Source organism: Dasypus novemcinctus, chromosome 11, assembly GCF_030445035.2.
Source record: "Dasypus novemcinctus isolate mDasNov1 chromosome 11, mDasNov1.1.hap2, whole genome shotgun sequence".
Taxonomy (NCBI): Eukaryota; Metazoa; Chordata; class Mammalia; order Cingulata; family Dasypodidae; genus Dasypus; species Dasypus novemcinctus.
Window position 1 is genome coordinate 84,082,026 of NC_080683.1, and position 12,157 is coordinate 84,094,182.

Here is a 12,157-nt window from a genome sequence, read left to right on the forward strand (position 1 = left end):
TTATTTTTTAAAGATTTATTTTTTATTTATTTCTCTTCCCTTACCCCCATCCCCCCAGTTGTCTGCTCTCTGTGTCCCTTCGCTGTGTGTTCTTCTGTGACCGCTTCTATCCTTATCAGCGGCACCGGGAATCTGTGTTTCTTTATGTTGTGTCATCTTGCTGTGTCAGCTCTCTGTGTGTGCCGCACCATTCTTGGGCAGGCTGCACTTTCTCTCGCGCTGGGCGGTTCTCCTTATTGGGAGCACTCCTTGCACATGGGGATCCCTTACACGGGGGACACCCCTGCGAGGCAGGGCACTCCTCACACGCATCAGCACTGCGCATGGGCCAACTCCACACGGGTCAAGGAGGCCGGGGGTTTGAACTGCGGACCTCCCATGTGGTAGGCGGATACCCTATCCATTGGGCCAAGTCTGCTTCCCAATGGTCATCATTTAAAAAGCCAATCTGTTATGTTGTATACATGTCACAATTAAAAATTAAAAAAAAAAAAAGCTAATCTGAAGAGGATATCAGCATATATCACAAAGTAAGTACTGTTTCATGAAACGTTGTTTGTTGTATGTATTGTGTGAGATGAAAGAATTTGTCAGTAAAAGACTGGCAGTGACATATGAGATGTACTAAAAGAAACCTGGCATGGGGGAGATGGGGGAGGCAGAAAAGGAAGATGAGAGAAGGAAGTAAGAAAGCAAGTTCTAAGAAGTGTTATAATCCAAGTGTAAGTAACAGGTCTCAACTGGGTCATTAGAGCAGACAAGAGAAAGAAAAGAGTTCCAAGAAAAAATGACAAAGACTGTTCCCATATCCTTGACGTAAGATGAAATCAAACTATTTGAAAAAAAGAAATATTTGTTTTAACCCATTTTATTCAAGATCATTTTCTTGAGGTCTTAAACATTAAAACTTGGAAATATTTTTGCTTGAAAGTACTATTGCAAAGAATTCTTACCTTGCTCTCTCGTTCTAATTCACTTCGCAGCCATTCAAAGTCACTGTATCTTCTTCTAACGGTAGATTCCTTTAGCTTGAAAATAGGAAGATTTGTCTGAAACAAAAAGGTCACTAGTTAAATTGAATTGTGACCCCCAAAAAGACATGGTGAAGTCCTAAACCCCAGGAACTCAGAATATGACCTTATTTGGAGTTAGGGTCATTAAAGGCAGAATTAGGCAAACTCAAACAAGGTCATATTGGAGCATGGTGGGCCCTGAAATCCAATATTACTGGTGACCCTACAAGAAGAGGAAATTTAGACAGAATGAGAGAAATAGCGGCCATGTGATAAAGGCAGTGAGTTATGCCACAAGCCAAAGAATGCCTTGGACCACCAGACCCCTACAGATTTGAGAAGAAGCATGGCCCTGTTGACACCTGGATTTTAGGCTTCCAGCCTCCAAAACTGTGAGGCAGTGAAGTTCTGTTGTTTGAAGCCACACAGTTTGTGGTACTTTGTTACAGCAACAAACTAAGATATCACTCCTGAGCTGAAGCACTATCAAGTTAAGGGAATCATAAAAAGGGAACTCTGTAAAATTAACAATATGACAAAACTGGTTACTTTTAGATAAGAAAACTTGAAGTTTTTTTCCTATCTGTTTACCACTAACAAAACAGAAACTTTGCTAATTGTTAAACAGTGTATTATTTACACTGGAATACAACTTGTAATATGCATGTATGCACATAAACTTTTGGTTAATCATTCTGCCTGAGGTTATTTACATAAATATAGGTTATTTTTCTATAGTTTTGAAGAGCTGTAAACAGTTAACTGAGCAGGAATGAGAAAATGCTAGCTGAGTGCTATCCATTTTAGTTAGTATCTTAGTATACAATGCTCATAGGGAAAAGAGACATTAACAAATTTTAAATGAAATGCAAAATATTTTTGGTATTAGGACTAGATTAGACCTACAAGTTGCAGTGTCTGCAATCTTACCATTAACAGGAAATCAAGTCATACACATTAGATTAGGTTCGCAGATCCAGAGCTTTATAGGCTGAGGGCAAGTTCAAGAACTGAAACATAATGTCTAGCACTTTGAGGTTAGATAGAAAGGAAAGAAAACTTGGAGACTTTGTTCCTTACAAGTTTGCAAAGGCTACTTACTTGTCATTTCTGTGAACTTTTTAATGCTAAAAAAAAGAAAAGAAAAGAAAAGAAAAAGAAAAGTAACAGATTTCTATTACCTTGTACTGAATCCCTTCTTAAAGAGAAAATATGCTACCAAATCCAATAAAAATGGCTTTTGATTAAGGGCTATTAGCAGAAACAGTTTAATAACACTACTTTGTTATCAAGAACAGCTTTTAAAATGTGTATAATATCACTTTAGAGTTTAGAGGGGACAGAAATTACCTACCACATTTCACATCAAACCCTGTGAAAAATGCTTATTTCATACTATATATTTTCTTACATTATATTTTGTCCTTAATTAGGTCTTTGTGCTTACAGAACTATAAACTGTTTTACAGCTGAAAAGAAAGTTAATGCGGCCTGAAGGAAAAACTGGCTTCCTACTCTGGATACAGGCACACATCTTACAAAATTCACTCCTACGAAAATTCCGTTCATTACTTAAACGTAATGCCACTGGTAAGTAATTGCCATACAGCAAAATAAAAGCTTTTTATTCAGGATCTTAAACCAATTTTGTAGAGGTCTCAATTTTTTGCAAAGTGTATTAACTTCTATGCTGTATATCTTACAGCTTGGAATCTTCCACCAGTGCTATTGGGGCATAACACTGTATAGGTTTCAAGCACGAAACCAAATCTCACAAGAGGTTTAAAAGCACTTAAATTTTCTTTCCCAGGTAACCACAACATTTGTTCATTGTATTAATGACTAAGAGCAAAATTGCACCTAACAAGACTCTTATTATACTAAAAGTCAAGCTTGTATTTAGAGATACTGGCTTGCTGTTCTGAGGGGTGTATTCTCATCCCCCACAGGGAATAAAATTAGGTCCCCTGGAGAGCAGGATGATAATTCCCAGAAAGAAAGCACTGGATTATTTCTCTCTAATTTCATCCATTGGCTTTTTAACTAAGTTCACCCTTCCGCATTAAAATATTAAGTCTTTGTAAGTGTCTAAAGATAGAAAGGTCTTTACAGAACTGAGTGTTTTCTGCAGGTGAGATTTTACATTTTGAATTCCCTCCTCTCAAATTACTTTACAAAAGGGATTAACTGCTCTCTTTATTCAATATGTTAAGATCAAGCTTGTGAAAAGAGTTCCCTAAGAATTTTCATACTTCTGGGTACGGAAGTCTATAAAGTTAATCTCTGAAACAACATATCAAGCTTACAGGTACAATGTTGAGGAAAGAGTGCCAATTCAGCTCATTTTACCTTGCATTTTCCCTTTTGAACTTTTGACACAATCATGATTATATCTGACTGACTATAATAGAGCAAGTAGATCCACCCTTTTTGAGGCAAGTTGAAAGGAGACAAAGTCCTTTCCTTTCTATTACTAGCTAATAGTTTTATAGGTTATATCTATCTAACTATACACATACACATATATAAAAGGATTATGATTTACTTTAAGAAAATTCTTTAATATATTCTTTCTGAGCTGGCCATGATTTGTACAAGAACTGCCTTAGAGGTTTTTGTTTGTTTACATTAGAAAAGTTGTGAGCTTACAAAACAATCCTGCATAATGTGCAGAATTCCCATACATCACCCTGGCACCAACACTGTACATTGTTGAGGAACATTTGTTACAGATTATGAAAAAACATTATCAGACTATTACCACTAACTATGGCCCATAGTGTACACTTGGTACATTTTTTCTATACATCTATTATTAACACTATGTAATAGCACTGTACATTTGTTATAGCACTGTTAACCACTGTCCATCTTCTACAACATGGTTCACTGTATTATAGTCCCATGCCTTGTACAGTCTATCCAAAATGTATACTCAGTAGTGTTCACTTTCATCACAGAGCTGTGCAGTCCTCGCACTAGTAAACCTTTGAACGTTATCCTTAGTCCAAAAGGAAAAATACCATACCCTCTATTATTGACCCTTAGCATTGATATAGTACCTTCTTTGATACTGATGCAAGAATACTACAATATTTCTGTTAATTATAGTCCATAAGTTAAATTAATTGTATTTCTCCCATGTATCACTACATTCTTACCACCTTGCAATAGTGATGTACATTTGTTCTAGTTCATAGAAGATATTCTTGTATTTGACTATTAACCACTACCCTCACCCACCTCCAGGTCCATTAAGTTATTCAGTCCCTAGCTAATTCTCTAGCTGCCTTCAACTGATGTGTACATCCCTAGACTACCCCTTTCAGCCACAATCCCATTTATAAACCAGTTGTGTTAGTTAATACTCACTATAATATGCTACCATCAACTCTATCTATTTCCATACTTTAACAGTCAAGCTAATTGAAAATTCTACATACATTAAGCATCAGGAGTCCTTCTCAGTCCTCATTTATCCTGCCTTAGAGTTTTAAAAATGTCTTACCAAGAAATTTTTTTAATTATTTGCCCGTTACATTTAGAGTCATTAAACTTACCTGTTAGTGTCCTCCTGCATAACAAAGATTTTAATTTCAACATATTTGATCAAAATAAACACCTAAAAAATGCTAAGGTTTTTGTGTAAGCCACTTAACTATCACAGTTGGTTACAAACTCTTTTAGTTGGTCACCTTCAACTTATTTGGCCCTTGTAAAATGTTGTCTTTTGGTTTTCTGAGGGGAGAAGTAGAATTTACTTATTTTTTCCCTACAGTTTTGAAAGGATTCATTCAACTATTACTTACATAGCATCTATAAAAGTGCTAGGTAGGGTGAAGAAACTAATGATGAATAACATGAAGTAAACAGTAACAGGGAGGTTTAGAAGAAAAATATATAAAAAGTAAAATTTGTATGGTTAAAAATACTATAAACCATGAAGCTGACAGCATAGAAAAAGTTGAGGAAAAACATTTACAACATATAACAAAGAATTTAGGAACCAATGAGATAAAGATGAATAACCTGACAAATAAAAGAGGCAGATAGAAAAACAAGAAATGTTAGTTAAAACAGTAAGATCTCATTTTAATTTACCAGACAGGCAGGAATTAATTTTTAATACCAGGTCTTGATAGGAGAAAGAGAAGCAAAGCTTTTTTAAAATTATTTTTTTGAGGTACTATGGCCAAAGATTGAACCCGGGATCTCGTAAGTGGGAAGCCAGGACTTCCCTGTGTTGTTTTTTTTCATTTGATTGCTTGTTGTTTGTCTTTTGTTTCTAGGAACTGAACCCAGGACCTCCCATGTGGGAAGCAAGAGCTCAGCAGCTTGAACCACATGAGCTCTTCCCAAAGCATTTTTAAAATTTGCCAAAGGTAGTCGAAATGCATACAACCTTTAATGAGGGCATCTGGTGATCTCTATTCACTATTTTAAATGCAAATTTTTTGAGCCAACAATTCCAGTAGGAATCAATCCTATAAATATTTTTACAAGTACAGAAATGTAGCAGTACATAGAAATTTACTTTAGTATTGTTATAATAACAAAAGCAAAACAAAATAAAAAACTAGCAACTGATTATTACAAGCACAAAATGAAGTTTTACAGCTTTTTAAAAAATTTCATTGAAGTATATCACTCATACATAAACATACATAAACAATAAGTGTATAGTAATAGTTGTGAACTTACAAAACAAACATATATAGCATCATGCAGGACTCTCATAATTCACCCTACCACCAATACCTTGCATTATTGTTAAACATTTTTAACTAATAAAGAACACTGTCAAAATATTACTATTAACCAAAGTATTTTCCCCCAAACCCACCCTATTATTATCTTTACATTTTTTATATATGAACATACAAAGAATTGCAACCAGCATCCATGTGGAATCTAAGCACCCTCTTGATATAGATGTGGAGTGGACATGGCCATTCTAGGGTCCACAGGATAGAGGAATAGAGAATGGCTTAGAGGGGACTTACTGATATTCTGTTCATGAACTATTGTGATTAGTAATTGAAGAAAATGTGGCATTGGTGTGGAGAAAGTGGCCATGGTGGCTGCTGGGGGTAGGGAGTGGGAGGAAGAGACATGATGTGGGGGCATTTTTGGGGGTTGGAGTTGTCCTGGGTGGTGCTGCAGGAACAGTTACCAGACATTGTATGTCCTCCCATGGCCCACTGGGTGGACTGTGGGAGAGTGTGAACTATGGTGTGGACCATTGATCATGAGGTGCAGCGGTGCTCAGAGATGTATTCACCAAATGCAATGAATGTCTCATGATGATGGAGGAGGTTGTTGTTATGGGCGGAGGAGTGGGGTGAGGGGGGTGGGGGGTTTATGGGGACCTCATATTTTTTGAATGTAACATTAGAGGAAAAAAAAACAATAAGTGTATAGTAAAAGTTGTGAACTTACAAAGCGAATATGCATAACATCATACTGGGGGTTCCATACACCAACCCTCCACCAATACCTTGCATTGTTGTGAGACATTCATTACAAATTATGAAAGAATATTGTCAAAATCTTACTACTACTTATAGTCCTTATCCTACATTTGTTGTATTTTTCCCCAACTGACCCTATTATTATTTTTTAAATGTATTTTTTATGATAGAAGTTGTGAACTTAGAAAACAATCATGCACATGTGCAGAATTCCTGAATAACACCCCTCTATCAACACACCACACTGTGGTGGGACATTTGTTACAGGTAAGATATAATCATCTCATTGTTACCATGTCCATAGTGTACATTTGGCACATATTTTCCATACTGCCTCATTATCAACACAGTACATCTTTGGCATAGATTCAAGAATATTATTACTGCTAACCACAGCACATAGGTTACTCCAGTTGTATTTTTCCCATGTTTATCCACATTCTCATGACTCTGCAGTAGCAATGTACATTTGCTCTAGCTCACAAAGGACACACTTGCATCTGTATAATCAACCACAATTCTCATCCACCTCTTGGTTTACTGTGCTATTCAGTTCCTAGATAATTCTCTAGCATTCTGTCAACTGAGATGTGCATACCTAGACCACCATTTTTCAGCCACATCCCTATTTACAAACTAGCTGTTACTCACTATTTGTTACCATCCAGTCTACACATTTCCACACTTCTACAGTAAGCTAATTAAAACTTCTACACACATTAAACATCAGTAGTCCATCTCAGTCCTCCTCTTATCTCCTTTAAGAATCCACCACCTACCACCAGGTCTTGAAGATACTTTCCTACAATTTCTTCTAGAAGCTTTATAGTTCTTACTTTTATTTTTAGGTTTTTGATCCATTTTGAGTTAATTTTTGGAAAAAATGTGAGATAGGAGTCCTCTTTCCTTTTTTTTTTTTTTTTGGATTTGGATATCCAGTTCTTTCAGTATCATTTCTTGAATGGACTGTTCTGCCTGAGCTGTGTCACTTGACCATACATGTGAGGGTCTGTTTCTGAATCATCAATTTGGTTCCATTGGTCTATGTGTGTCTTTATGCCAGTACCATGCTGTTTTTCCATTATAGTTAGGTAATATGATTTAAAGTCTGGAGATGAAGGTTTGCTTTTCCTTTTTAAGATGTTTTTACTATTCAGAACCCCTTATCCTTCCAAATAAATTTCATAATTGTGTTTTCAATTTTTAAAAAAATGCTGGTGGGATTTTTATTGGGATTGCATTGAATCTTTACATCAATTTGAATAGAATTGGCATTTTTAAAAAAGATTTATTTATTTCTCTCCCCTCCCCCTACCCTGGTTGTCTGTTCTCTGTTTCTATTTGCTGCATCTTGTTTCTTTGTCTGCTTCTGTTGTCAGCGGCATGGGAATCTGTGTCTCTTTTTCTATTGCATCATCTTGTTGTGTGAGCTCTCTGTGTGGGTGGAGCCATTCTTAGGCAGGCTGAACTTTCTTTTGCGCTGGGTGGCTCTCCTTACGGGGCGCACTCCTTGCGCTTGGGGCTCCCCTATGTGGGGGACACCCCTGCGTGGCACAGCACTCCTTGTGTGCATCAGCACTGCGCATGGGCCAGCTCCATACGGGTCAAAGAGGCCCGGGGTTTGAACTGCGGACCTCCCATATGGTAGACGGACGCCCTAACCACTGGGCCAAGTCCGTTTTCCCATAATTGACATCTTTATGATATTTAGTCTTCCAATACGTGAGCATGGGATATTCTTCCACTTATTTAAGTCTTTTTTGATTACTTTTAACACTGAGTAGCAGTTTACTGAATACAAGTGCTTTGCATTGTCGGTTAAGTTTATTCCTATTTGAGTTTTATCTGCCATATTTTATTTTACCACTCTTTTGACACTTTTGGTTACTTTTATTAATATAATTTCATTTCTAGACTCTCTTCCAGGTCTCTCTCTCCTGTCTTTTCTTTTCAGGCTCTACCACACCCTTTAGAATTTTCTGAAAATCTGGACTTTTGGTTAGAAATTCTCTCAGTTCTGTTTATCTGTGAATACTCTAAACTCACCCTCATTTTTGAAAGACAATCTTGCTGGATATAAGATTATTGGCTGGAACTTTTTCTCTTGTAGTATGTTAAATATATTATACCACTGTCGTCTTGCCTCCATGGTTTCTGGTGAGAAATCAGCACTTAATCTTATAGGGTATCCCTTATATGCTACGCATTGCTTTTCTCTTGCTGTTCTCAGAATTCTCTGTCTTTGGCATTTGACATTCTGATTAGTATGTGTCTCAGAGTTGGTCCATTCAGATTTTTTTGGATGGGAGTACATTGTGCTTCTTCAATAGGGTTGGGAAATTTTCTACCATTATTTCTTCAAATATTCCTTCTGCCCCTCTTCCCTTTTCTTCTCCTTCTGGGAAATCCATGACATGTATGTTTGCACACCTTTTGGTTTCATTTAGTTCCCTGAGACCTTATTCAATTTTTTTCATTCTTTTCTTCATCAGTTCTTTCGTATGCTCACTTTCAGAGGCCATTTCTTCAAGCTCACCAATCCTTTCTTCTGCCTCCTCAAATCCGCTATTACATGATTCCAATGATTTTTAAATTTCATTTATTGCACTTTCATTTCCATAAGATCTTCTATTTTTCTATGTATGCTTTCAAATTCTTCTTTGTGGTTGTCTAATGTCTTAATATCCTTAGTCTCAGCAGCCATCTCATTGAATTTATTAAGGAGATTTGTTTGAATATCTATGATTAGTTGTCTCAACTCCTTTATGTCATCTGGAGACTTGTTTCTTTAACTGGGCCATATCCTCCTGTTTCTTGCTGTGGATTGTAATTTTTTGTTGGTGTCTTGGTATCTGGATTACTAGAGTATTTATTCTGGGTATAGTTCTTCTCTTTAGTTTAGGGCTTCCCGCCCTTTCTCCCTTGCTGGTTGTGCAAAAGGAGCCAAGGATGTAGTTGGTGCTATAAGCTGTGGAGGCTCAGCTGCACTTATTGCCCCAGGGACCAATGAAGCTTCTCTCAACTTTCTCCTTTGCCAGGGGTAGGGACAGAGTCACAGCTGTGTGGAATAATCCAAGTCATTCAGGCCTAGACTGTAGTTGCTCAGAGAGACTGATGAAGCTTCATGCCCCTTTCTCCCCTGCCTGGGGCAGAGATGGAGCTGCAGGTGTGGGTAGCAATCTATGTAGTACAGGTCCAAGATGACCACAGTTGCCCTGGAAGACTTCTGATTATTCAGTCTTTTCCAGCCAAAGGTACCTGCAGTTACCTGGATAGGCTGGTGCAGGGCTCTTCAGCCTCCTCCCTGCCAGAGGTAGGGCAGAAGCCTAGCCCAGGGCTGCAGGCCGATCTGGGTGAAAGAAACCGGTTCCTACCATCACTGTGATTTTCAGTCAGCCCAGCTTCCCCTTATACTGGGGTAGAGTAAAAATGGTAGCCACCGGACTTTTTCCAACTTGGACTGATTTACACCCTAGCTGTTCCTAGGGTTATACCTTAGCCAGCTGAATCTACTAATCAGTAGCCAAAATTGGTGGCCAACCATTTCCTCCTCCCCTGTTTTTGGTAAATGGGGCTGCCAATTCCAGCCACTGAATAGCTCTTCAGGAAGCTTGCATTGCCAAAGTAGGATAATCACCAGCCTCTGCAGCTTGGCTGGTAATTTCCTGAAGAGGCTCACGCAGGTCCCCCAGGTTCCTCCCTGCCAGAGGTGGGGCTGGGGCTTAAGCTAGAGCTGCAATCTAACCTAGAGAGAAAGACACCAGTCCCCACCAACACTGTGATTTTTCAGTCCACCCTGCTTTCCCTCATCTCAGGTGTGGAGTTAAGATAGTGGCTATCAGCCTCTTTCTGACTTGGACATGTTCAAAGTTTAGTTGTTCTTAGGATTACACTTTAACCCACTGAATTTACTTGTCAATAGCTGAAAATGGTATCCAACCAACTCCTCCTCTCCTGTTTTTGGGAAGTGGAGCTTTCAATTCCCGCTGCAGAACAGCCCCTGAGGCAGCTTATGCCTCCAGTGGAGGACGGGCACCGGCCTTTATGGCATGGCGTGTTCTACTTACGAATCTTCTCTGCAGATGTGCAGTCTCCTCCTTCCATTCCTTCAAGGATGTTGCAGGATGCTCTTCTGGTCTCCTGAAGCCCCTAAACAGGTGCTTCAGCTACCTCCAGATAGCTGTGGGTGTTTACAAACTGCCCTGTAGCAGAGGCTGATTCTAAGAGCTCCTTACTCCGCCACCATCTTGCTGGTTGTCTCTACAGGTTTTCAAAAATATAACTTAGCAGTCCTGATCAAGACGGTGGAGTAAGACACTGTAGTCCTCTCCGAGAAACTTTGGACAACCAGGAAGAACTGGCAGAAATACTTTTCTCAAAGCTCTAGAAAACTGTTGAAGGCACACAGTAACAAAGTAAGTGCCAAATCAAGAAAAAGAATACCTAAAAAAGTGGTTGGATCTTGTGGTACCCTGGCTGGCCCCATCCCCATTCCCTCACCACCTTGGCATAGAGCCTGCCTGCACTCCCAGCACAGGTCACTGATCCTAGTTTGGAAGGATCAGAATAATCCTCATGCACATATCACAAGCATGCATGTTTAGCACAATATGGCTGGTGGTAGCCTGAGGGATTGAATAGGCTCGCCATTCCAGAACTTGCCCTGTGTATAAAAAGCAGTTCACAGTGCTATCCAATAGAACACTGGAGGAGAGCAGACAAGTTGTGGCTGCTTGGGGGGCAAGGGATTGCTTGCTGGCTATAGGACTTATGGTGCAGTACCCAGGATCATGAGGAAACTGTTTCCTAGGGAAAAGGAGACACTTGTATCTGTAATCGGGGGAGTTTCTAGAGCCAGATATGCTCGTCCAAGACAAGATACTAGATGCATGTGCAGAAAGGATCAAGGAGGTCCCTAAGCTATCCTCTAAACTTATCTGTTTGAAAGCCCTGAAGGAGAACACCTGCACATGTCAATCTGCAAAGACTGGAAAAGGGGTTTTCTTCCCCCCACCACCCCCTGTTTCTTTCTTTCCTTTTTTTCTCTTTCCTAGTTCCTGGCATGCAAGGAAAACTGTCACAACACTAACAACACTAGCTGGATACAAGTTTAAGGACAGACACCTCAGAGTCTAAATTCCAGTGGTTAACACATTGAAATATCAAAATGCTCAGGTAACAAAAAAAAATTACAAGACATAACAAAAAAACAGGAAGTGATAGCCATGGCAAGGGAGAAGATTAAAGCATTAGAAACTATCAATGATGAGGACCAGACTTGGTACAAACCAAAGACTTTTAAAAAATCCTAATATGCCAAAGAGCTAAAAGAAAATATAGACAAAGAACTAAAAAAAAAAAAAAGGACAAGGACAGATGAACACAAAGAGAATACCAAAATAAAGGTGGAAATTATGAAAGGGAACCAAACAGCTGAAGACCACGGTAAAAGGATTTAAGGACTTAAAAATCATAGGGAGGTTCAACAGCAGATTGAAGTTGTCAGAAAAGAAGACAAGACAATTGAAACGATCTAGTCTGAGGACAGGAAAGAAAAGTGAAAAGAGCCTGAGGAATCTGTGGGATAGCATCAAGTATACCAATATATGCATTATGGGAATCACTGAAGGAGAAGTGAGAAAAGGGAAGAAAAGAATATTCAAAGAAATAACT

The 12,157-nt window shown here is 38.7% G+C and overlaps 1 protein-coding gene across 1 annotated transcript in view; it reads right to left on the reverse strand.

Annotated features, from left to right (window-relative positions):
- SNX3 (sorting nexin 3) overlaps positions 1–12,157 on the reverse strand; it is a 62,185-nt gene that overhangs the window by 11,715 nt on the left and 38,313 nt on the right. Inside the window, exon 2 of the mRNA XM_004468417.5 lies at positions 954–1,049. Coding sequence (XP_004468474.1) covers positions 954–1,049 — 96 coding nt within the window. The remainder of the gene's footprint in view (positions 1–953; positions 1,050–12,157) is intronic.